This window comes from Gavia stellata, chromosome 9 (genome assembly GCF_030936135.1).
Source record: "Gavia stellata isolate bGavSte3 chromosome 9, bGavSte3.hap2, whole genome shotgun sequence".
Lineage (NCBI taxonomy): Eukaryota > Metazoa > Chordata > Aves > Gaviiformes > Gaviidae > Gavia > Gavia stellata.
Window position 1 is genome coordinate 10568845 of NC_082602.1, and position 27340 is coordinate 10596184.

At 45.2% G+C, this 27340-nt stretch overlaps 1 protein-coding gene across 1 annotated transcript; it reads left to right on the forward strand.

Moving 5' to 3' along the window:
- The first annotated feature begins 7562 nt into the window (after nt 1–7562).
- SNCG (synuclein gamma) lies at nt 7563–24694 on the forward strand. Its single transcript, XM_059821434.1, has 5 exons — nt 7563–7683; nt 13536–13577; nt 14428–14555; nt 23064–23150; nt 24297–24694. Exons 1-5 carry the CDS (start codon nt 7563–7565, stop codon nt 24315–24317), a joined length of 399 nt encoding a protein of 132 aa, XP_059677417.1. The 3' UTR covers nt 24318–24694.
- The last annotated feature ends 2646 nt before the right edge of the window (nt 24695–27340 follow it).

Below are 27340 nucleotides of genomic sequence, written 5' to 3' on the forward strand. Positions count from 1 at the left end.
AAAAAGATTTGTAACAAAGAGCGGAAAAAGCTTTCGACCCTCCCAGCTACTGTGGAAACGTCCGTGGCTATTGAACAATGTGAGTCTGGTTCCTGTGTGGGGCTCAAACGTCTCTGACAGAGGGGAAAAAAAAGGTGGTAGGAATATAGCTTATTCAAGGAACTTCTGAGCTTGGCTGCCTTCTAAACTTATCTGTGAACAGGAACTCGGCTTTTATCAACTGCCTTCTCCCTCAGGCACAGGAAAAGGATGTTAGCTTAAAGGAAGGGAAGAGAAAAGAAAGGAAAGAAAATACTGAGTGGTGTAACAGACTCTCGTTAAGGTGCCAGAAAATGTCACAGACCTGCTTGCTCTGGTGTCTGCACACGGGCTTTTTTCTACAGTTTAAAGGCTGAAATACCCCGGCTTTAGCAGCAGAATATGCATGGTATGTACAACAAATTATGGGCATTAAGGGATTCAGAGTAAATGCACAGCAAAAAAGAGCTTACAAACATCCATTTTTGTGTGGCCTTTGCAAAGTAGCTCCGTGAATCATACCCTCTTCCTATCCAAGTGAAAGGTTTTCATGAAGTAGTCCTTCAGAGAGATCGGGATTATTGAGCATTTTTAAGAATTTCTGTTTGGGTTGTCATCCCTGGATCTCACGCCTAATTTTTTTGTGCCTTTTTAATTAGCGTTACAAAAACACACTTCCTGTAGAGAGAGCTACCTCCGTCACCATATCCTAATAATAAAAAAAAAAGGGCTGTGGGGGTTGGATGTCATTTTCTTACTGGTTTTGCTTTACTTGATGGTGCTGCTTTTAGTTTTGTTGCTATCATAAACTGTATTTCTTTTCTCACTGTCTTGCAGGGTGATGTGCCGTGGCATTTGTAAGAACGAAATGAGGGAGAATGATGCTCCACTGACAAAAGAGGTGGGAATTCTGGTGCCGCACTGCTAGATCATGTCTCAGTTTGAATGATGAGATGCGCAGCCCAAAGTTCAGCATGGCCTGCAGAGCAATAAATGTAAAGCTTTTCTGGAGTCATTCCAATGCCAGCTGAAAAATAGGGGATAAAATCTGTCTAGGATTTTGGAAGGCCTTGTTATTAAAGGCTGTGGATTTGCATCTCTTTATCACTGGTTGGATCTGGACCCCTCTCCTTCTGATTGCCCCTCTCTTGTGCTTAATGGAAAAACCTAGAAAACTGCAGAAATGCCCGTACTGACCTGTGACAGACGCAGCTGTGTAAGAGCAATTAAGCCCTAGGGCAGCGACGGTGGCACGTGGGGCAAAGCAGAGAGAGATTTTGATAATTTTAAGGGCAAAACCTGCTCTTGCTGTTGTAGTCACTTCTCCAGGGAGATGAAATCACAAGTTCTGGACTGAAGACTGAAAGAAATAAGCAACTTCCCTCTGTTCCTTCCTGCTGCTTTTATTTCAGAATTGTGTGCATCCTGCTACAAGGCATGTCAACTTGTGAATATTTTATGTGCCGTGTTTCACATACAAACGTGCCTTTCTTACAACTAACTGGATGTGACCTAAGTGTTATGTATATTTACTTAATAAGGCCCTTTATTGGGAAGGAACTGAAACAAACATGAGACAAAACAAACAACAGGCTTTATAACCTGAGCTGCTGTGTGATTGTGGCTTGCAGAAAAGTGATTTTTGTGCTACAGGTATTGAAGTTGTGCCACTTGTGAACTACTTCCAAGCTCTTTGGACTTGTCTTTCAATACATACCTTTCCGCTCAGTTTTAACTCGGGCATGAAATCTTTATTCTTCGTGGATGTGACACCTCCTAAGTGGTGGGGCAATGTTTCTCTGCTGCTCTCCTGGCTCAGAACATCTGCTGCTACTTCAGGTGCAAGAACCTGTTCTCTGTGCCTTTGTAACAGTGCTGCCTATGAGCGCGGCAACCGGGAGGCACAGATCGCTCGGCCGTTTGCAAGTTAATAATTCAGCATGACTGTTTGGTAGCAGTTATGAAAGATGTTAAAATATTGAGCGTGCCGGCAACTGACGTCTCTTTCCTTGTGATGGGCATAACAGGATGCTGCCATGAACACATGGAATATATGAACTTATTCAGGTTATTCAGACACCCCAAATCAGGACAGCTATTAGACAGAAATCTTAACTAGTGTTGTTCAGTAAGAAGGGTCATTTGGATAATTCATATCTTGGTTCATAACATTTGATTTATTGGCAGACTGAGCTGTATGTTTTCTTGCTTAACATCTGTAGAGGAACAGATATGAAGATATTTAAAACATAGTTTGGAAAATTATTTGGAATAGGTGTTACTCCAAAAGTATACTTGAAACCCTATCAGTAAGTGATGTGATAATAGTGGTGTGGAGATGTTTGGAGCTGCCCTGATACTTCTCAGAAGTTTCTAGCAGTTCTCAGAACAGCTAGCCAAAAAACCCCACCCTGCTCACTCTCTGTTTTGGCAACTAAATTTGACAGGTGACAGGTATTGTTCCTCCACTCTTGGTTCCCAGTCATTAGTGGCTTTTTTTTTTTCTGTGTCCTTATTCATGAAAATATTTTTCCCCCAAGTATTTCTGAGCAATGCTTTTTCAAACTGTTTTCAGTCTTGAAAGAGCTGATATTGCCAGTTACACCAGATTCATCAGTATGCCCTGGCATCTTGCAGACAACCGTCAGGACTACTCTTGCCTTGTCTGGTGATTATAACCACTTACATTAAACACAGCTCTTAATCCCCTCCAATGTTGTCCACCCTGAGAATTCAATGTCCCATTTGCAATTCCATAATCAAGTTGTCAAATAGCATCACTGTCTTCTGGATGATCTGTGTAAGATGTAAAATCTCATCTTGGCCCTTTGCTGTTTGTTTAGAGTCAGAGCCCTGCAGCTACAGTTCAACAGGAGATGGGTGACCACACAGTGAACAGTGCCAAACAATACACTTGATAAATGACTTGTATGTACTTGGAAAGCAAATGCGCTGGCTAGTCCAGGAGGTTTCTCCCCGGAGAAAGAGCCCTTAGAAATTAAATTTTCAGTGAACAGATTCAATTTTTTGTTTGTTTGGTTTGTATCTTCCCAGATTCACTGCCTGCTCCATAATGATCTTAAATCTATATTATAACCTTAAATTCAGGATCTGAGTATTTAAAAGGGGGGGGGGGGGGAAGCCTTGGAAAAAATGTTTGAAATTGGAATTATTTTAACAAGCATGTGTTGCTTTAGATTCATATATCCCAACTCCAAATCTCTGAAGCAGACTGAATAGCTGAAAAGATTTTATGTCTGGGAAGATGAATAGGACAGTTTTGTTGACAGCTGCACAGCAAGGGGATAACTTCTCATTAGGCATTGGTTTTCGGATCTGGAAAATGCTGTCTCATTCCCTGCCCGCTGCCGATGTGCACACGTGCCTGTGCAGCAGCTCCAGGGGAGGGGAGCAAGGGGAGAGGAGTGCCAGGAGGGGGGCTGCCGGGCTAGGAAGGATTCCTTTCAGTGGTCTGTCCTTCAGAGGAGGAAGATGGATTCTTGTTGACTGTATTTTTATTAGTTTGCTCAAAATCTATCAATGGTATTCAACGGCAGACATCAGTCACGAAAGACTGCTGAGTGCTGTACTGGCAGCACTCTGCTCGCTGTATGTGTGCCTTAAAAATGGCTCGTCCCTCAGCCTTCATGCTATTCATTCCCTGGCAGAGGAAATTACTCATTAACTATGCAAACGTACATGCAGGGATTCAAGTCCTAAACTGTTTGCCAAGAGGATGTCAGACAGAACTGCTTGTTTTCGTTAGGGTATGAAAATGAATTATCTGAGACAGTTCTCCTTTCGGCATTTTGAAGTTTTCATAAACGGAGAGAGAGAGAGAGAGAGGGAGGATATCTGTTTCTATAGAGCAAGGTTTGATCCTGTTCATATTATTCTCCATACAAAAACTTCCTGAACAAAGGATATTTACCAGCCACAAAAGCAGTCTGTCTTTCCTTTCCTTACCCGTCTTTCAAACATCATGCACTCTTTAAATACTTTAATAGAATATGACCAAATCCCAATCCTTTCATCCAGCGAGATGCCTTTGTTGGCTGATAGTCTCCAGTGTAAGTTCATCATTAAAGGACAAGGTTAAGGTTTTGTTGCAACTGAGAAAATTGAAGAAGCGAGAGACACAAATTAAGTGAAATCCTGGTTTAATCTGTTGCAGACACAGAGAAAAGTCAGGCAGTAGAGGACAGGGAATCTTGATTTCTGCCTTGCATTGTTTTCTTTCCCTTGCGCCTGTGCTTTGGGAACAGGTAGACTTGAGTTCGACTTGTCTTGCCCATATTCCAGAATTACTGGCAGGCATTGCACAGGCCTGCTTCCAGATATTAGTCACCAACACCCGGAGAGAGAGAAGTTTGGGCATGTGGGAGGTGGGGAACTGCACCTTTCAGAGACTCTCCAGAAGCTACGGTGTTACGCAGCAAGAGACTCAGCGAACAAGCCTGAGCAGACAGAATTCAGACTTTAAATGAACAGCAGTTGGATGGTTTGTCATTGCACAAATCAAGACGAGACTTTCTTTTGGTATTATGCAGATCAGCTAAATGTTTGTAAGATACAAATTTGTTTACAAAGAGATATGAATGAAACTCAATAGAAAAAAATGGGAACTTAGTGTCTAGTTTAATTGACTTCTCCCCACTGTCCTGAGGTAGATAACGGAGAAAAAGAGGTTGCTGCCAGGTGAGAGGGGAACTTGGATACTCTGAATTGCCCAGTGGAGGAGCTTCTCCTTAGCTGCTGATTATGTTATCTAATACAAGGGAAAAATTGTTTTTCAGGCACAAAGTTGAGACCTTTGCAGAATCTGAAAGCCAAGGTTGCTCGCTTTTAACTCCTGTTGTTAGGTTTGTCTGAGGCAGGATTGGCAACAAATCAGAACTGAATCCTCTGCTTAGAATAGAAATAGGGTACCACAGTTGCCATGGGGTGGCAAACGTTCAGGAGCCGTTACTGATGTTTGCCCTATCCAGATGACCTACGGTGTTGTCCTGAGTCCAGAGCTTTCCTAAAAGGGTTTCAAGGTAAAACAATGCCTGTGCAAACTGCCTGCTGCCTTGGGAGTGATCCAACGGCATTTAAATGCCTCTTGTAAGTTCTTTCTGAAGGTCATCGGGAGACGAGAAGGCAGGAAAGGAGTATCCCACTCAAGTACTGGCTAATTCAATCTGGTTATGATTCATGTTTCACATCCCAGGATGGCTTGGTATTTCGTGTATTTGTTACCTTTTATAGCAGTGCAAAATACGTAGAATTCAATTGTACAAATCACAATGATAGAACAAGAGCTTAAAAAAATCAAAATACACTTCTCACTCAGCCTTATCAGGCTAAACATTCTCCTGAAAATACCAGTAAAACCCATAACCCTGGGACGCGCTGTGCTCTGCTTTAATGCTCTTTGAAAGCCTAGTGAAAAAGGAAATGGGTCTGGTAGCAACTCCCAAAAATGGCAAATTCACTTTTTACCAAATGTAGTAAAAACAAGACTCCTGCCCCGTGCCTAATGAAATCAATAGGAGTCTTGTGACTGACTCTGAGAGCAGCTAGCTTAAACCACTGGTCATATGACACAATCAGACACATGTATCTTCATTTTAAGAATACACTGGGAACAGGAACGAGCACCAGCTGTGCACCTTGGATAGCGGTCAGCCAGCTACCTAAAGGAAATTTTGAAAGATGGTAAGAAAAACCTCTTTTCACTCCTTGCTGCAACAGTCTAGAACAATGAGAGCTCCTATAATAATTGGTATGTTGCGATGGCCTTCCTCTGAATCTTGCATTTTTTTTAATTAACAATTGATAAATTTATTAGTCTGACAGAAATTTGGTTCCTCTACATTCAAATGGAAATTGTAAATGGAACTGTAAGGAGACCCATTTGTAAGAAAAAGATTAAGACATCTGTGTTATTTTCTAGATCAACAGTCTTTCAATTGTTTCAGTACACAGTAAAAAACCACTCCCAAAACCTAAAGAAATAAGCTTACTTCCACAGTAAGAACTGTGTTTGTGTACATGTCTGCATGTATATACAGACATATCTTTTTTTTCTTCAGACTTTTGTCTTTTTTCTGTAGTCATTCCCCATCTGACCCTTCCAGGCTGATAACTTGTGGCAGCAGTGGCTTACAGACCACTACACTTCGTGACATTACAGTGTGCTACCCTCCCATAACGCAGTTAAACCTCTGGATTTCATATTCTCTTTGCCTGGTAAGGAAAAGCAGCCAAAGCTTGTCAGGGTTTGTGCTCAGAGACCAGTGCTTCATGGCTTCTGTAGTTTCACGTATGGCACCATTAAATAATAAAAACATAAAAAATCACCTTGTTGCACCAGCAATTGCTTTCACGGGTGCTTGCGTTGAATTTTAGTTTGTGCTAGTGGGACAATAGCTGATTTGGGCCACTAAGAGTCTACTTCAGAAAACAATTTAGCTTGAGTTGAGCTTTAAGCACATTAGGATATCCGGCTGTGATTGATGATCATACGTTTTGGCATTTTTTCCTGGTGAGGCCTCGAGGCTGGAAGGATCCTCTATGCAAACTGTAAGATTTCCCTAGTTAGTTCTCAGCTGGATGATTTTCTTGCCCCGCTGTGCTCTGCAGCACAGACCTCTGACGTGAGCGATGCCGTCAGTGTAAAATGTCGTCTCAGTCTGCAGCGGCGGAGCTCTGTCTACAGCAACTCAGAGAAACAAATAGGAAACAGGATTTCCCCCAACAGGCATCTGATTTTTCAGAAATGAACCATTGTAACGGGATGTGCAGCTGAGCGAGAACCATCATTTATACTGAACGCCTTGAGGGGCCAGCTTCAGACTTGACAAAGATGGCAAGTGGGACTTCCAGCTCCCTTCGCTTGAGCACCAAGCTCTAGATGGTTCCCTTTTCCTCTCTGTATTTACGAGAAATAATGTTCTTGTTAGGTTTTTGTGCAGATGGGTTCTGGTAACTGCCAGACCAAGAAACCTGACCCTGTTTGTTTGCTACAAATGCTACCAGCTTTACATGCTCTCCTGGCTCTGCGAACCCAGGAGAGCTTGTGTTTGCCTCCTGCTGCAGCCTCGGGGAGATGCCCTTTCAGGAACTCGGCTCTTCAGATAAAAAGTCTCCCTCTTCACATGAGAGCATCCTTGAGTGAGAGCATTGCAGCATATTTTAAAAGCTTTATCCGTCTGGAAATTCTCCAGACAGTCCCTTACCTACTGATGTCCTCTCTCTCCTCCTCTCCCCCTCCCTTCTTAAATCTTCCCGAGCAGATCCATATCATTAATATTTCAGTATCAGCTGTTCACAGGCATTGGCTACACTGCAGCGCACTTCATCAATAAGAGCCGGCAAAGGCTGTGAGGTTTGCCACACTGCCTTCATCCGGCGGAGGAGTAAGAGCAAAGACAGAGACTGGCAGAGAAACCCAGTATCCACCGAGGGTAAGGCTGCATATTGCAGTCCCGGTCTTGAGGTGCTTTTTACTGCTGTCCCTCACTCAAATCGTCCAGGTAATACCCTAGCAAGAAACAAGAATGGATGTCTTTAAGAAAGGTTTCTCTATTGCTAAAGAAGGCGTGGTGGCTGCTGCAGAGAAGACCAAGCAGGGAGTGACGGAAGCTGCAGAGAAGACTAAAGAAGGGGTGATGTATGTAGGTAAGAGAAAACTCTTTTCAATCTACATTTGAGCATGAACTGCCGCATAGTTTGTCTCTGAGAAAGTCTGGGGAAATTACATTCTGGATAGAGCTTGGGAGTGAATGGCAGGAGGTCTGGATAACATCCTCAACCCTGTCACAGAGTGGCTGTGTAAGCCTGGGGTGCCACATCCTCCCCGTGCCTCAGTTTCCCCAACTGCAAATCAGACATAGAAAAGGCCACTGCTTCAGGGGAGGCTGAACTAACGCGATGTTAAGGGGCGTATGCCCAGGTGGAAGGTTTCTCTTATGACTATTCACCCGTTGTTTGCGGGGTGAGTCACTCACTCTCCAAGCCTCCAAGCACGGCTGATCTCTGCCTTGCCTCCACGCTGCAAGAGACACGCTGATGAGGTCCCTGAGAGGAGCCAGCAGTGTTAAGTGGGGATTGCAGGATGCATCTGTTTCACCACAAAGATACTGTTTTATCCTGAAATCCTTCTCTCGTTCACCGACCTGTTTCATTCTCCATGCACACATTCACCTCGCTTTAAAAAAGACACCCAAGTTCATTTTGCCCAAAGGGTAGGATCTGGAAACAGCACACCTGATGTCCTTCTAGAAGCGTTTCTCACAGTTAATGTGCTGTTTCAGAAACCTCCCCTTCAAGGTCACCCTCGAAAGCTGCTATCTCCACTATCTAGTGCATATAATTATATGGTTGGATGGTCAGATATTTCAGATGCTATAGAATCTATGAAGTCCAAGGTTCCCAAGGCTGATTACTTCAGTGTTGATTACTGCACCTCACACAGTTTTTTATGTTTGCTGGATATGGGAGTGAGGGGTTTTTTTAGTAGGAAAGTTTACATGCAGGCTCTTCCTGCTATCATGCTGCAACATCCACAGCTGTATGTAGCTACTCTATTTAAAACAGTTATATTGACAACAGCTACTGATATATGTTTGTAAATTACAAATGAAATACAAATTTTACGTGTAGCAGATCTGGTAATGTCTTCATCCCGAAATTTTAAACACTCAACTATTGGCATGCTGTGAATGAATGTATGTAACAGTTCGTATTTCAATTTGAAGCTGACTCACAAGAAACAAGGTAAACAGCATCCCTGTAAATAATTAAACTAACCACAGTAACTGAAATACCAGCCTGTGAAACGTCACATCTAGGTGTCAAATTGTGGCATTCCTACTGCTCCGGCTGCTTCCTGATTTGAGTGATGTCAGAAAGGATTATTCCAAATTTTTATGCATAATTCCTCACATCTCTGTTCAGTCATATTGTACGTCTCCATACGGTGACCTGTTTTTCATTTCTGCACAGCCATGAGGTACAGAGTCTGCTCATGAGATTCTAACCTTTTCAGTAATGTTTTCTAAAAGCTTTCTTAAAATCCAAATCTCTGAATGAGGACCAAATAAGGATGAAGGTGAAGATGAAGTGTTTTATCCCTTTGTTTTGGTTCGGTTTGTTGGCTTTTTTGGTATACGGCCCATTTCTGCCTTGTCATGCACTGGATAGTGCCTTGGGGCTGATTCAGTTCCTGCTGCACACTGAGGGATGCTCAGCCCTTTGGGGAATAGTCAGTCTTTCACGGGCAGGAAAAGTAAAGGCCAGATGCTGATTACCTCAGATACCTGGCCTCCCCCTTCTCTATTTAAAAATCAGTTGTATTGATTAAAACTGGAGTGATTAGTATGTCGTCAGTGCCACCTTTTCTCACTCTGTGACACATGAAGGGTTAATCAGAGACCTGAACTGTTCCTTCCTTGCTCCTTCCTTTGCAGAGCCCTATCCTAGCAGCTTGGTCTGGAGCCTTATGTGACGCAACCTGAATTTTTGGGTGCTAGGAGAAAATAATACTTGTATAAAACCTTGAGGGTCTTTTCAGAAAGTCAGGGAAGGCTGGGGGATGGACCCCAAAGCCTAGGATGGATTAAGTGGATCCCTGACTTTTATTCAGGTTTGTGTTAACTCATGCCTGACTCTCCAAGGAGGATTCCAGATGTCTGGGCACAACAACCACATGCGGTGAGTCACTTGCTGCTGCCGCAGGAGAAAAAAATGCTCATTCAGAGGCATCCGCCTGGAGCAGATGGTGTCATCGGGGCTCTGTGGCCACCTCGTCCCTCCTCTCTGAGCCCCGCAGGTTCAGTTCCCACAATCTGTGCCAGAGCCCGAGGTGCCTCCCTCCTGTGCCAGCACTGCAATGCGGTTCACAGCTGGGCTGGTTAGAGGTGCTGCCATCGCCGGGGGAGTCACGAGCGTGGGGTGCTCCTGCCCCACTGCGTGGCTTGCTGAACGTGTAGGGTAGAGAAGAGGGTGCACGAAAAGAGAGAGAAATCCTGTGGCATGAGCCACCTTTGTGCTTAGTAAAATCACAGTCTGCTCTCCAAATTGTAATAGGTTCTGGGTATACCCAAGTGGCTGCGCGTTCTTGCACAGTTAATGGGTATCCGGAAGTTGATTCAAGGGGCTGTCTTTTTTATTTGGTTTAAATAGGGGGATAAGTGATGCTGAAGTTAATTAAAGAAGTTAATGCAAAGCTGCATCAGAGTATTGAGTATAAGGTCATTAGTACTGTTTAATACTATAATTCAGGAAGCCTCAACAAAGAATGCACTTCTAGTTTTCCAGAACGGCTTTCGATCATGCATGTCACAGAAGGCCCCAATGCACCAAGCTCTACTTAAACGAACTGACTCCAGCCCAAACTCCTGAAGGACTTACAGCACGTCGTAATATCCTTTTCACAGAATCACAGAACCGTTAAGGTTGGAAAAGACCTGTAAGATCATCAAGTCCAACCATCAACCCAACACCACCATGCTCACTAAACCATGTCCCACAATGCCACGTCCACACATTCCTTGAACACCTCCAGGGATGGTGACTCCACCACCTCCCTGGGCAGCTTATTCCAGTGTCTCACCACTCTCTCAGTAAAGAACTTTTTCCTAATATCAAGCCTGAACCTCCCCTGGCGCAGCTTGAGGCCATTTCCTCTTGTCCTGTCACTAGTCACTTGGGAGAAGAGACCAACACCCACCTCTCTGCAACCCCCTTTCAGGTAATTGTAGAGAGCGATGAGGTCTCCCCTCAGCCTCCTCTTCTCCAGACTGAACAACCCCAGTTCCCTCAGCCGCTCCTCATAAGACTTGTGCTCCAGACCCCTCACCAGCTTCGTCGCCCTTCTCTGGACACGCTCCAGCACCTCAATGTCCTTCTTGCAGTGAGGGGCCCAAAACTGAACACAGCATTCGAGGTGCGGCCTCACCAGCACCGAGTACAGGGGCACGATCACCTCCCTGCTCCTGCTGGCCACACCATTTCTGATACAGGCCAGGATGCCGTTGGCCTTCTTGGCCACCTGGGCACACTGCTGGCTCATCTTCAGCCGGCTGTCAATCAACACCCCCAGGTCCTTTTCTGCAGGGGAGCTTTCCAGCCACTCGTCCCCAAGCCTGTAGTGTTGCATGGGGTTGTTGTGACCAAAGTGCAGGACCCGGCACTTGGCTTTGTTGAACCTCATACAATTGGCCTCGGCTACAACTCTTTTCCCACTGCACAGCGCTCCATCACCTTGGTCGCACCCTTGCAATACCAAAGCTCTTACAGATGACACCAGCACTCAGAAGAGGCAGAATGCATGAACTTTTAATTCTGTGTGCACAAGCTGCAGGCAAGAACTAATGAGTGAAATGAGATTGAGCATCAGGTGATTGCTTTCTAATTCAACAGATGAGGGTTGCTGGCAGGGGAATACGCCGGAAGGTCAGATTTCATGCGGTGCATAATGGATGCTGAGCCTGAGTCACTGGGTGCGGTCAGAAGACTGGGTTGGGAAGACGGAGGCAAGCCCTCCCCAGCAATGCCACTTCCCACTGCCATCGCTTTTGTTGTGAAATGCATTTGGGTATTTTTCTTCTACCTACATCCCTCCTTTCTGGAATTATTTTCCATCAGAAAATAGGGCACCCACCCACTCTGCTCCCTCTGCAAAAGAATCACGCCCAGATAGTCATCTTAAATCAAAAGTCTAGTAAAAAAAATATACAGAAGTACAGTTCTTGTCTCACTAAGCATGTTTACGGCAAAACTGAAAGATATGCAAGGCTAGTGCAGCAAATGACATACTCTGCTTATGTAACAGCTGCTCCTTGACCAAAAAATAGTAGAGGGCTAAGCTTGAACATCTGTGTCTGATATGGAAAGATCATGTATGTCAAATCAATATTGAGGTAGTCTTTTATTGAATGGCGCTGGGAGGGAAACTGAAGCAGGATGCCATCTGAATTGAACTGTGTGCATTTGGCCTGTTCAGGAGCTCATGTTCATGGCTTGAGAGTTGCATCTGCTCTGCTCACTGCTGTGCTTCTGTTTGTGTATCATGAGCATCATTATTAAATCCAGCTTACAGCAGTGCACACATATCATATGCATCATTAGGAACTGCAGTTCCTAAGATTTCATCTCTTCAGTTTTAACACAGTTTGGGAGGGTGGAGTGAAATGTTGAGGGCATATTGTAGTAGAGCAGCTTTGTTCTGCCCCAGGCAACCATTACAACCACCAAAATAAATCAACAATTGAGAATTACATTCAATAATACATAACATGTATCAGGCAGAGCAGAGCTGGGCTGGATGTGTTGTTATCAGGGCACTGCACCTGTTTTGTTTTTCAGGCTGTTAATGAGAATGAGCTGTAGTTTGTAGCTGATTTCTCCCACCAGTACCTCTGGAGCTGAAGATCTGCCTGGGTCTATATTTCTATCGTTTTGACAGCTGGCTTTAAAAATCCTTTTGTCGTATCAGTATGGGAAACTTGAAAAGAGCCTGTATAGGTGCAGGTGATTTACAAAATACAGTAAGGCGGGACCAGCGGAACCTTTTGGGACGTGTTTTTTTAACTTGCAACAGAGATAAATTTGATCCTTTATTTTTGTAATGTGAAAGAGCATCTAGTTACTGTGGGGGCTGCCCATCTCCCATATGATTTAACATACGTGCTGCAGCATGCAAATAGAAGGGATGTATAGCAGGTCACTTCAAGCTTGGAGGAAAACCACAGAGATTAATTATTCCTTAAGGGCTACTTGTGTTGCAAACTGAATGCCCTCACATCCTGTTAGCTTTTCTGGCTTGAGAACAGCAAGATAAATTACAATGTAAGCATACATATGCTGTACTTTCATAATTTGAGATAAAAACATCTGCATTTTGTGTATCGCTGCGAGCAGGCACTTACTGCCCAGGCTGAGGCACTGAAATGGGAATCTACTAAGTAGGTTTGTAGTAGGAGGGTTGTTCTGTAAATTCAGCCTCAAGTTTCTCTGAAGTCTTTATTAGAGGTACAGAATGAAGCTTGAAATGACCACTGCAGCCAAGCATCCTGCTGAAAGAGGGGGGGAAGTCACAGGTGGGACTCCATGTCTTGAAAGACTGAAGTAGGAGAGATTTCACCAGGTCACTCAATGTACATTCATTTTTACAGTTAGCTTAACATTGACTTATGTCCACTCAACTGTTCTTTTCATTTTGGAAATATTTCAGGGACAATTTTTCCTACTTAGGCATGCTATAATCAAGATTTTTCAGGTCTGGGCATCTCCAGACAATTTGTGGTTGAAGTTATCCAACTCCCGACACAAATGTACTCATTGACTTCACTGGGGAAGGAAGCTGGTCCCTTCTGCCGGCTCTACAAATGGCTTGGGTCTTCGCAGGAGGTGCCAGCAGCACCATGGCTCCTCACTGCACCTAGTGAAGAACAGAAAGCCATCCATGTCCAGAAACCAGAGGGTTCTTTGCCAGGTAGCACTGACAGACCGTGTGTTTCCTTTTACAGGTACCAAAACCAAGGAAGGCGTAGTGCAAAGTGTGACCTCAGGTAAGAGCATGGCCCTGAGAGGGATGTGGAAATCTGTGATGTGTTGCTGGACCTCCTGATAAGGCCATCATTCCTGCCAAATGGAGGTCTCTGGGGGACACCGCTGATCTGCGTGACCTTCCATTTGATGAATGGAGGATGCTTGCCAGGAGCGATGGTTCAGGGTCTGGTATTTGCAGTGCACGTGGGTGAGAGAAAATCTAACAAAGGTTACTTGGCAGACTCAGATGATTCATAGCAATTTAGACATTTCACAATGCCAAGAGTGCTGCCCGGCATGCAGAGGGGATTTACTTGCATCAGGTCCTGTTGGGCCAAAATGATGGTCTTTGGGAGACTCCTATCAGGCAGTCACAAAGTCAGGGACCCTAAAGGTTCTTTCTAGGTATCCCAAGCTCCAAGGCTGGGCAGCCTTTTGAACTGCCTTGAAGAGAGATGAATGCATCCTTTCCCTGGAGAATTTTATGACTAAATTACTTTTTTTTTTCCTACCCAGGTGTATTAAATTAAACAGAAGGTACTCAGAGAGAGGTCATACGCAGTCTGCAATGCAAAATACCTTATTTGCACAATTGTTTCTTAGTATCTTACAGTGAATTTTTCACTCTTCAGCTGCCCACAAAGCCTGACAGTCTGCAGTGCTGCTCTCTGAGCGGCATTTTGAGTCAGACAAAACCCTCGTGTACATGATCAAATTCAGACATGATCTCACATAAAAAATCCAAATAAGGACTGTGCCAGGGCCAAATTCTTCTCTTACCTCAGTGCAATTGTTTTATTGTCACAGTGAATTTGGGAGCCTTTTGGCAGTGCCTAGCTCATTGACTTTCTGCTTTTGTTGAAATCGCAGTTGCTGAGAAGACCAAAGAGCAGGCCAATGTGGTGGGAGAAGCTGTAGTAGCCAGCGTGAACACAGTGGCAAGCAAGACTGTAGAAGGAGCAGAGACCATCGTGGCCACTACAGGAGTTGTAAAAAAGGTATGTTTGTTTCTTCAGTGATGTGCAGGACAGAAGAGTCATCTTTCGATTACACTTAAAATATCTGCGAACAGTTACAGTTGATGGTTTTACCTATTCAATGAGAGGTTTTCAGCAATATCTGCTTTTATATAATGCTTAATATTATTATGTAATGCTTAATATGTAATCACAGAATCATTTAGTTTGGAAGGGACCTCTTGAGATCATCTGGTCCAACCCCCTTAGGGTCAATGAGAGCAGGTTGCCCAGGACCATGTCCAGTTGGGTTTTGGATATCTCCATGGATGGAGCCTCCACAAGATCCCTGGGCAACCTGTGTCAGCATTTGACCACCCTCACAGGAAAAAAAAAAGAAGCATTTTCTTGTCTTCAGGTGGACACGTTAATCGATTTGCGCCCATTGCGTCTTGTCTTGTCAGTGGGCGCTGCTGGCAAGAGTCCACGTTTTCTTGCAGACATAGAAAAGCATTTTTTCCAGGGCCTTGAGTAGAAACACAGCCGGGCTGCCGTGAGCATCTGGCCGCAGTCAGAGCTCTGGGGTGAGCGGGTGTGAAGGAGCGGGAGCTCCGCAGAGGGCAGCAGCAGCGCAGGCAAAGCCCGGTCCCAGCAGAGAGCCTGGCCCTCCTGCTCTGCTTTCTGCTGATTTCGACAACAACCAAGCGCTTGTTGATAAAGGCTGCGTGACCCAAATTGTGCACGGATTAAGCCAGAATCAGACAAGGCGTCTTCTGTCCTCCAGCCGAATTTGACAAGCTGGGTTGCTTCGAGGGGATTAAGGGGCGTGTGAAGGAGCAGAACAGCTCCCTCGGTGAAGGCAAAGTTGATCATTAGAGAAGATGCTTTCACCGGGTGCTAACAAACAGCAACCATTTGTACAGTACATGAGGCCGATACTTGGCAGCTCTTTGGTAAGCCCGCTGCCGTTCCCCTCTTTAGAGAGCTGCGGTCAATAGCGCTGATAGTGACAGGAGCGAGATGAGTCACAACAACCCCAAACCCAGAATCAAAGCGAAGTGAGGCCGGCCAAAATGGTTTTAATTGTTCAGACAGTTGGCTGATGAATTTCCTGACCTGCACATAAACACATTGTGATGTGAAACAAAACTTCTACACGCCATATAAATCCTGAGAGAATAGCCTAACAAAAGAGGAGAACAGCAGCTACGAGTGACGCAAAATGTCCTCCTGAAAGCATGTGAAAAGGGCAGATACAGAAGTTCTGCTAAGCCCTTGGGATAAGATTAATCTCTATTCCCACAGGGAACAGCAGTTAGGCTGCAGGAGTGCAAACAGTGATTCCTAATTCCGTGGGGCCAGCCTACCCCCTCCTACTTTTTGGCTGACTGGGTGTGGGGTGGTTGACCCAGGAGGGATAGGAATTTGCTGATGGTAGGAATTCGTCCTGCAGATACCGAACTGTCTCCCCTTCTGGCAAGGACTGAGCAGCAGCAATCCTCTTCCCCTTTCATCCTAAGTGAGAGCCTTCCCTCAAAGACTGATGAGCTACAGCTTACAGGCGGTAATTTCACAGCTCAAACCAGTTGACGTTACCTGTTTCTGTCCCTGTGCAAATAATCCCTTGGAAAATCAGCGATTCTGTCACCCTAGTAATGGTTGTGGGTTATGAAGACTGCAGGCAATATACAAAAGCCATGAGTTTTCCAGAGGGTTAAAGCATTAAGCATCTGAACTGTCATTCTGGCTTCTTCCATCGATGTCTGCCTGCTTAGAGTTAAAATGGGGATTGATCAAGAAATAAAAAAGTGGGATGCGTCCCATGCCAAAGGGCAGACTAAACGAGGGAGCCAGGAAACTGCTGTGGATACATTATCATGGTGTCGTGCCAAATAGCAGAGGTGGGCAGCAGAATGAAAACAGGAGGAGAAAAGCAACGCAAAGGAAGTCACAGGAGAAAGAAATTTAGCAAAAATGTTTCTGTGAAAGAGAGGGGTTATCTACTCTAGTGGTTTACTTCAGCTTAAATTAGGAGTGCAAATCTTCTGGTCATCCTCACTCACCATACTTCAGTTGCATCTGCTAGATTAGATACCTTTTGGATAGCAATGTCACGGAGCTCTGAGTGCATCCCAACTGCTAATGGTTAATGGCCATGGGGCCAGAGCTGCTCCTGAAGGAGGGCCCTGAAAGGAGTAGTGGGGTTGTGCTGGGCTCTCGGCACCAGCTTTTTTCTCTCCAGATCTGCTCCTATTGTGCTGCACAATTTGCTAATGGAAATAGAGCCAGAGGCTGCCAAGAGCAGCACCGGGCACTGTAACGCATATGAGAGACCTGCTGGAGATACACTAAGAAGAGCAATAAGGTATAGCAGTTAGATGTTTAAAACGTAAATACCTACTGTTAAAATCTTGCAATCCTGAAATTATACACAAGCGTTTCAGCCCCTGAAGTTTGAGAGAGCTGTTGCATCCAGTCCTGAGACTTGCTCATGCTCCATCCTGTCCTCCTCCTTTTTAATTGCAAAGAGCAGTTGCTAATGTCTTATTTCTGCTTTCAACTATCTCCAGTATTGTTCCCTGCTGACTTTATAGAGGGGTTGTTCAAAGCACCAGGGGATCGGCTGAATGCGTGGTGAGCACTGAGCAGTGCTACGGGATGACTCAAGCCCGGGGAGTCGAGTGGCCTAGGAGGCACGTCCCCAGCTCAGCGTTCCCACTATTAATATCAATTACGGAGAGCTTGTTGACATTCAATCTGTGCGTTTGACAGCTGGGATCAGTGGCAGGCACATACTAGCAAGGAGTGGGGAGCTCTGAGGATTCTGGATTAAGTTTTGCTCGGGGCGGCAGCTGCGGGGTGGTTGAGCTCTGCGGGTGTATCAGATGGCAACTTTGGCCATGGGGAAGAATCCAGCCCTTCGTGGAACATGGCAGGCACTGAAATGTGGACACACGTGGGGCAGCTGGCAGCCCGCAGCTCCTTGCTGTCCTTGGTGGGAGCACTTGGAGCCAGGCAGAAGGAAATGGGGCTGAAGTAACTCTATGCCTACGGAGCAGTGCCAAGCACCAGATGAGGGCAACCTCGAATAGCATTGGCATTGCCTAGTAGGGCTTTGGCACTGGCCTGGTCACTGCTGAGTACAAGAAAGTATTGACAGATTTGGAGGAGGTTTTAAGTACAAAATACATAAGTTAAAAGACTATAAACCCTCCACAGTTTTTCTGATGTGCAAAGGAACGAGATCCATTAGTAATGTGTTTTCTCTGTGGCTCTGGATCCATCCCAGTCCCTGGGGTGGACATTAAGGGATTTCAGTGAGATAACCACCCACTAAATATCCCTGTCTTAGAAGAGGATTAATTCATTGTCTGCATGACACAGCAGAAAGTTTGCTGCATTGCAGACGCCATGTGGTTGGGAACAAGCGCATGTACACACACACACACACTCACAAAATGTCCCTCGGGGACTGGAGGAATTTCCCCGGTAGCTGATGTTTCCCTGCTCCCTCCACCTAGATCTTCCCTTTAGATATATTTGCCATGTCAGTGTTTATATGGTTTAGTTGTCGGTTCACGGCTCTGTCATTTTGAATTGGCTTTGATCTTTTTGTTATTTCACTCCATTAATTATTTGAGCAGTTGTCAGTTATGTGCAACTGCTGGGTGCGTTCGTTGGATCTCATCGTTTCTCTCTGCGCTTGATCTAGCACACGTGTACCATACCCGTACTGCAGCTTATCACTTTCATAACCACTGCACGTTTTGAGTACGAACGGTTGACGTTCATGGCCTTAATTCTGTGCACTTAAACCCTGTAACGCCACGCTAAGACAGTCGCACCGAAGGAATTAGAAGAAGAAACTGATGAGTTTAAGTTAGTCCCTGTTTAAGTTAGTCTGGGCAGGGTGAGTGCCATTTAGGAGAGAGCAACCAAGGGCATCTGAGAGGCCACCGAGGGCAGAGCTGCTAAGCAGGAGGAACAGGGAAATCAACAGCCAAACTGCCTTACAATTAAGTAGAATAAATAGTTGAAACTCTTCCACTTTGTATTCAAGCTTCACTGTACTTTACTGATGCATCCCAGTGGTATCCTTCAGTGTCCCATGGAGCAGGGGAGACCGCAAAAGCAGCATGGAGTGGGGTACTCAGGCTACAGGCACTTTTTCTGTGCTTCCCTCTCATTAGCGCATCCAGGCGTACGTTTTTCACATGCGGAATAGCAGAGTTAGTGGCACTAGTGAAGCCTTAAAGTCTACAAGACTGCGGGTGCTTCATGGCTAAAGGCTGTGCCCCAGTAATCCTGTAGGATAATAATGTAAACATCATTAAATATGTGTTATTTGTATAAGCAGCCCCAGGAAACCCCAAGAGACTCTGGCTGTGAGCTGGATCAAAACAAAGCTACCCCAAGAGTCCACCTGGATTTGTAGGGTAAGACAGGAATCTTGAGTGCCCATCTGTCTGTCTTGTCGGTGGGTCCACTCACTTTAATCACGGGTTGACCTCTTAGTCAGAGCTGTCAGCATCACTCCGAGCACATTCAGGCTGAAACCCATCCAGGACAGCCCATCCATAGGACCTGTCAGGTTGCCTGAGGGTTTACAAGGGAGTGGTTTGGGGATACTGCCAACTAGCATTGCTTTTGCTCCAACACCCAAGGTCAAGAGCACTACAGGAGGTTGAACCTTTCTCCGCCTTACGCAATTGATGTCCCATTGCGGGCTATTAAATTTGTAGCAGAATAGCTTGCCACTGAACCTCTCTGGTTTTACAGCCTTAAATAATAATAATAGTAATAGTAATAGTAGAAATCTTGCTTGCCACTGAATTTGATGAATAATGTTCCAGCATCCAACATTTAGACTTTTCATGCTTTTGCTATTAGATAAGGAAGATAACCCTGATAAGGTTGTTTATCTCAGAATTTTTGGGGATGGTGAAGAAAAGCCACTGGCCTATAACATAATATGGATAAAAATATAAATTTCATTTCATCTATAGACTCATCCAGAGGAACATACAACACAGTCGCTGAACTGAAAAAGGGAATTTCGTAGAACCTGTGAAATAGAAAAATCTGAAGAATCAAATTGTAATGAATTTTTTTGCAAAATCTGTGGACTTTTAAAATCTGTTTTTAAAAAATTTTAAAATATCTGAACCTAGAAGCCTATAGTATGGTCTATTTAAGACATCTTAACATTGTGCAGGAATATATTTATAAATGGTAGGTCCTAATTTGTTGAGGTTTTCATTAGTGACATCTGAACATGTAACTATGTTTTATAACCTTAGTGAAATATTGTATCTTATATATATAAATCTTCTATAGTATATATGTTCTATATACAAATATATTATTGTATATATAAATATTTTAAAACTTGTATAGTATTAGTGTAATGAATTCTAAGGTCATGTGTCTCACCTAACTATTATGTTAAACTACTTCATTTTTCTCTCTTCTCTAGCCAAAAATATTCCCCCCCCCCCAAAAAAAAAATAGAAGAAAACAGCCCATGACAAACTACATCAGGGGTTTTTTTCATTTTAAATACTTTTTCTAAGAAGATACATAATTTCTGAGGGGAAAAAATCTGCTTGCCGTTTAAGAGCAGGAGAAGCGTTACTAATTACTTCATGGTTGCAACATGCCTTTCCCTTAGAACATTTTATCCCTTTTAATAAGGAAATGAACACTGAAAGGAATGGCAAAGTTCTTGGTGTCCTCCAGAGAACCTGGATTTTAACCCTTGTTTCCTTGCCCAGCATCACGCTGTGGGTCAGTGTTATAGCTGGGCTTGGTACCCCGGAATTTCTGTCTCTTCATCCAAAGCGAAGACCCTTACATCGCATGGTGTACCTCTGTGTATTGTCTTCCTGACTAGTCACCAAAATCCCCAGCCAGCTAACGCCCAGCTGAAGAATGCAGCCCTTCCTCATCTCATGCTCGCTATTCTGGGCAGGGTGGGAAGCGCGTGAGAAAAAGGCTGAGAGGCGACGTCCCTAACACGGCCTGACACCTCTTCATCCTGCGATTGTGCTGGTTCCTCCACCACAGTTTAGAAACACTCTCCAGAAACATGGTTGTTTCCTTTTCTAAAAATAGATGGATGAGTCACTTTTATCCTTCTGGAACAGAGTCTTGGCAGAGAGGACTATTTAAGGGATATGATAAGCAGCACAATAGCTGAACGGGGATTCTTCAGCCCACCCATTGCTCTCGGATGCAGTGTCCTGAGGATGGTACTGAGGAAGGGAGTCCCTTTGCCATGACTGTTTCCACATCTACGAGAGCTGAGCTCCCTGCCCACAGCAAGACTAGGTGATCATGCCTTGTAGAAAGATGGGGTGCACTGTGCTTGTCCTTGTGTTCCTATGAGCTGTCCCCCACTTTTCCCAACGCAGCTCAGTGCCTTAGGCAGTCGCCTTTGATTCATCTTCATGATTTCACATGGCAGCTGGTAACCCCACCTGCAAAAAGCCTACGAAGCACCTGCTGTCGCAGCTACTGTCATTAGCTTGCATTGCAGGTTTCTTTTCTTTCCAGCTAACAGCCCAAAAAACTGCTTGTAAAGCTTCAAAATACAAGTTGAGGCTATTTACCTGCTTTGACCTAATGTGCACTGTTGAGTTATAAGGTGTAGTCCTTTTTATATAGCCCTATATGCATGTAAAGTGTTTTAAAGCCACAGACTGGATCCTGAGGCTGGATCAGCCTCCATAAATTCAGAGTAGTGAGTTCTGTTTGCTGACAACGGGAGAGTTCACTCGTTCCGGAAAGGCTGTGGCTAAGTGGCTCCATCAGAGCGGTGCCCCGTCCCCAGCAGCCCCCGGTCCCTGCTGCGCCGGGAGCTGGGGACCAGAAACCGGTCTCCGTGATGTGCACAATTTGATGTCGTTAGGTTACCTGGGCTGACTTAACACAGATCAGGCTGATACTAGCAACAACGTGATGCAAATTAAGGGTACGTTTCTTAGGACGAGTTTTTCATATGGAGACACCCCCAGTGCATGGCGCTCTCTATAAACAAGGGAATTGACCCTCGGCAGGGAGATGAATAGAATGCCTGGAGCTGTGGCAGACATCAGTACTGGGCTGCGGCTCATATTTTGGCCATTTTCTTTCTTTGGTGGTTTGATCTCTTACGGTAGATTGTGTGGAGAGAAGGAAGCCTATGGCAGGACAATCAGGTTGCGGTGCTTTCCATCTCCCGGCTCCCCTTCCTGCCAAAAATGGATCTGAAGTCCAATTTCCAGCTTAAATTTTCATGGGATCTACCTTGTATCTATGTCACTCTGTGAAATATGTCTGGTTTTACCTTTTTGTTTCACATCACCTCTTCTTCCCTAATTCAGTCCCAAAAGCAGCAGGGGTGTTCTCCTACTGATAACAGTTGTGACTGGACAGGAAAATAAGGACATGGGAAAATGAAGAGTGGAATCCCCCAAAACACACAGAGCATGAAGTTCTGTTTGCAGTAGGTTTGACAGGGACGTTTGATTTGCACTGCATCAACAGCGGCAGCAGGGAAAGTGGTGGTCTCGTGTTTCCAAAATACTGAAATTCAAATGATGTATCTCCCTCCCACGCAAAGTTGACTTTCCCTTTACATATTATATGTGTCTCAGGTTCCTTCTGTGGTGGCTCTGATTTCATATGGGAAAAGAGAGTAAAAACTCAGGGATGCTGCTGGGCATGTGTGCTCAAAGGGAACAGAGAAGCTTTGTAATTTTAGCAGAGTTCCCTGGTGATTTGGGGCTGGACTATCGAGGTCCCACTATCTCTGCTTCCCCCTGCTCTTGCTGACTGATTCCACAAAGGTGCATTTCTGCTTTCTGTCCGTCCCCTGCAAACATCCAGTATGGTCAGGATTTTTGTCTTCTCTTCCCATGTGGCCAAATCACATTTAAAGTAATCGCCTGGTAATACAAGCTTTTCTTTTCTTCTTTGAATAGGAAGGTAGCTGAAAGATGTGAGGAGGCAGCCAAAAAGAGCCCAAAGTGCTTCTGAAAATGCTTGGACTTCAAACACAAAGGAAAGCTTATCCTTTGATAATGAAATTTTGTCTGAGGCATGACATTAATGCAACAACAATACTGCTGTATCTGCAATTAGTATTAGTTAGTCTATGCAATGAGTGCTTAGGGTAAGTAAGATAATAAGGGGAAAGGCTAGGCATAATCTATCTTACACCAGCGAACTTTATTTCTTCCCCCCAAATTTCGTCACGCTGAAGGAGTCAAAGCTTTGTTTGGTCTCAGTGACAGGAAAGAAATCTTCAGGAAAACTGATTTTCCATATGAAAAAGACCCTAAACCAGGCTGTAAGAAATTGAGTTGCTTTTTCATAGCCATCTGCTCTAACAAGCTGCACAAAAAATGGATTTTGAGCAATATTTGCCATCTATTAAACCTGCTATTTTATTTGTGTGTGTAACGCTCAAACCCATTTCACGCAGTCTGCTCAAATAGTCTGTCTAAGATTAGGGCGATGACTCTGCATGTGGCAGTAAGGACAAACGTCTCGCTTGTGACTTGGCAGGAGGACCTGGCTGCGCCGCAGCCGCCCGAGCAGCCGGGGACGGCAGGAGAGGGGGCCCCAGCAGCAAGCACAGGCGACGGCGGAGAGGTAAGGTGATGCCACGGCCCTGGCTTCCCGCGGTCCCCGGGGACCCGAGACCGCACGTGGGCCTTTTCTGGGTTACCGGTTTTCCCCAGGACAATCTCCCCTTTGCTTTCTGTGGTTATAGATCTGCCGCATGTGGAGCCCATCAGTATTCCACTTCTGTGAGTTATTTGACAAAAAACTGAGCTCATCGGTTCTCGCTTTTGCCACTTCCCTTTTTGGGACCAAGAATTTGCCATGAGTGACAGATTTTTCATAAACTGCTGCCTGATTTGAGCTGATTTTGGGGTGTAAATGCACATATAATAGTTAATGATTTCCTATGGTTTTATCATCACATGGAATAGCTTTTTCCTGGTTGCAGCCGTGCTTTAGAAGAGCTTTAGGTAACAAGTTAGATTTTTCTATAGATTTTTCTATATTTAAATTAGCTATTTTAATTTTTGATCTATTCTACCTGCGATGTCCTTTTGAAGCCCTGAGTCAAACATCAGTCTCTGGGCCAATTTCAGCTCCTGAAGAAGGGAGGACAACCTCTTACTGTCCAACATAGATGCTTTAAATGGACAAACACTTCTCACGTGGTGTTTCCTTTACAATTTTGGTCCTAAGGCTGCCCACTCCAAAAGCCCTGCAGTACTGTCTGCACCCAAACTCCCCATTTTTCAGCTTCTCTGAAGCTCAGGCTGTTTTCACGGTGCCTGAAGCTCCCAAAAATCTCGGCTTGCACCTACCACCCTCTGCCAGCCATCGCTCCCCTGGTGCCGGTCCCAAAAATGAACCCGGCTAATCCGACTGACTTCATGACTGCGCAAGTGCCAATGTCAGGCTGTGCGTCGGGGCGGGAGGCAGACCCGGCAGCAGAAAGCAGACACTCCGGCCGGCCCCGCGTTAGCTCAACCTCAACCACAAGTGAAATCACATTCTCGTTTTCCCAGGAGGTCTGAGTTACAGCAGGATCCTGTCTGGTTCCCAGAAGGAAGGGGTAATTCATTCATTTTCTGCACCATATACGATCCTTATTGTTATGCAGTTGTTTACGGGGTTTTTTATGTGGTGACTACCAGCATTGATTTTTCTCCTAATTTTATTTATATATGTTTTCCACTGGAAATATTTAACTGTTTTCCTGTCCGTCTTCTCTCACAGGGTGAAGATGAAGGCAATTAATCAACTTAGGGACTTCCAGCTCAAAAGAGAACATTCCAAGAGCATACATGGAAATTTTAGCTGACACTACAACAGGAAAATCCCGCTCTCCATAGACTAACTACATTCAGCTCTGTAGCCTTGCACCTTTCACATAAACCAATCGTACAATATATGTAAGCCAGACTCCTCTGATTGTAAATGAAGTGCAGCCACGTACCAGGGTGTGCGTCTCCCTCCCCACCTTCCTCATGGCTTCCTGACCCACTCGCTTTGTGTGTTTTGGTCGGACTCACTGATCCGTGTCTCGCATCCGTCTGCACTGGCACTGGCACTTGGGATCTCTAGGTATCATGGAAATATTTTTTTTTTTAACTAATAAAAAAGTGTTTGAACAAGTTCTTTGTTTTGTCAGTTTTATTTGCACATTTTAGACATTGATCCTTCCAAACTGATGAAATCTTCCTGTAAAAGCGTGGTATTAAAATACAAGGACCTCAGGACTGTAAGGGCCTTAGATCATGATGTAAAAGACGGGGAATAATGAAAAATTGTATTTCTGAAGTCAGTAGCATAGGTAGGCCAGCTTTTTGACCCTCAGGGCTGAAAAACAGATTTCACTTTTTAAATACTCCCCCATGTTTAAGAGAGAGCGCGTGGGGGAAATTGGAAAACAGAAGGCTTCCTAAAGGAACGTGAAAGTCACGTTGAGCTCAGTTAGCATTTGTTCTTTGCTGTTTATTCTGCTTACACCAGAGCTTGAAAACTCTATCCTGATGTCTTCTGGGCGTAACGAAGAGCTGGAAGGTAATTAAAGAAATGTGATGGGCACTGACCTGTTAGGTCAGAACTGCATTACTGCTGGCAGGGGCAGGCAGGATTCCCGTGAAATGCATGAGTCCGGTAACAGGTGCCAAAGGAGAATTACTGGTGCAACACAAACACCAGTGCTGGTATCGGTTACCGCAGCTGGTCAGGCTGCAGATAAGCTGCTGAGTGAGAGCAGTAGAGACTTTCTGCATTCACAGGCGTAGAGAACGGGAAAATGTTGCTACAAGTTCATTGCTGTAAATAATGAAGGATGAGTTTAAAGCACGTTGGTGAGTATGGATCTAAGAATGGGGTCTTTTATTCACCTACAGGCAGAGCACCCACGAATCCACAAGAAGCCAGTGTAAACTGTAGGGATTTAAGCTGCTTCAAAACCAGACCGTTAATCTTCATTAAGCTGCATAATAATGATGACTACGGAAGGTATTACAGGAGAGACTTGCTGTAGCATGGAAGGATCTAGCAAGTGTGATACCAGCCTCCCTCACACAGTAACAATACAGGTAAAGCTTTGCCTTGCAGAGACCACAGGATTTCCAGCCAGAGTGGATGTTTGATCTCGACGGGGAAAGGGAACAAAAGAGCCCTAGCAGAGATAACAAGGCCCCTCAAAGGAAGCGATATCCGATGTGTGCATACTCTTTTCTGATGGCCTGCAAAACATCTGCAGAACTTGCCAATTAAACAGAATAAGTAAAATTGAAGCCAAGGTAAGAGCGCATAAAGGGCTGTGATACTCATGCCCAGCAGCAGGAGGCTGGAGCCTGTTCTTAGTGCTCGCTGGAGAGAGACAGGGGAAAACACCTCTGCTCCAAAGCTTTGCTTTATGGGGATACAAAATAAATGTTCTGCCAGCCAGGGGGAAAGAGGACCTGAGTGTCCTCGTCAGCTACAGCCTGTGTGGGAGGCAGGGGCAGGTATCGGCTGGGCCAGGCTGTAATTAGAAGCAAGGAGCGAGCTGCCCCCCGAATGCCCATCTCTCAAGTGGGCTTTACCCCTGGTTCAAAAGGACTTAAACCAGGAGAGAATGACAATCACTGAGCTAAGCATGCAGGCATGCTGCTCTGCAGTAGAGCTATGTAGCTGCTTAGGAGACAGGCTTGCAGCACTCCACATCAATATGCTGTGCTACAGCATCTTCTTCCCAGTGGGAAGGGAGGGCTTTAACTGGTATTTACACACCTGTATCTAGAACTGGGAGCCTAAGAACACTGCTTGACTATTGCCTAACATAAGGGCACTGAAAGTGTCTCAATGTTTCCTAAAGACCTGCCTCTGCGCTTGCCTGCTTCTCACGTCACTGAGCACTGTCCTGTGTGCGGGCTGGACGGGGGTTCAGCATTTCCCTGCCGTAGCCCCTGCCTAGGTCTGGTCTAGTCCCACTGCGGTCAGAGCTCGGAGGTGTGTTTATGCATCTTGCACAGGGCAGTCACAAGCCTTAAAGTGAGCGATCAGGACATGTGATTTCCTCCCACATGAGCATTCTGCATCAGTGAGCGGGAACAGGGTAGCGCTGTGCCCGTGCAATGGCTCGGTGAGCCTCCGTGTCCTCCCTTCGCTCCCCCCGCCGGGCCGCTACCCGGCCGGGGAGAGCAGAAGTGCCAGTCTGAGCAGCCTTTGTCAGAGGTAAGAAAGGTGAACACTTGTTTCTCCTGAAGTAGAAGGGTCTGTCATAAAAGAGCCAAAAGATTATCTATCAATTATTCAATTAAACTTTGTTGCATGACTGTTTGGTTCATTGCATGGAAAAGAAGTCTGTACTTTTAATGAGCGTTCAGACAAGCGTAACGAGAGGTGATGGAGGGAAACTGAAAAATGGAAGGATGGAGGAGATCCATCAGAAAACATCCTGCGGCAGAAGGTGCCTTCGCAAGGGAGATGCCAGGAATCCCCCTGCCCCAGGCGAAAACTGACGGAGGCAAACACTAGCAGAATAATTTTTTGCTGACAGGTCATCGTCTGGGCAATCAAGAGTTTCTTTTACACATCTCACCCTGTGAATTATTTAAGTGGACCTTGTATGTGTGATACCGCCCTCGTAGAAGCTGTTAATTTAATCCCACTGTGACGTGGCAATGCTCGGTGCCCAGCGCGCCAGGGCCATAGTCCGTCCCCCATGATGTGACTCCGGGTGCTCACGCTCAAACTTCCGCGGTGATCCAACGAGCCAGGAGCAGCCGCTGCCAAATGTTGCCTCAACTTTACCGTACAAA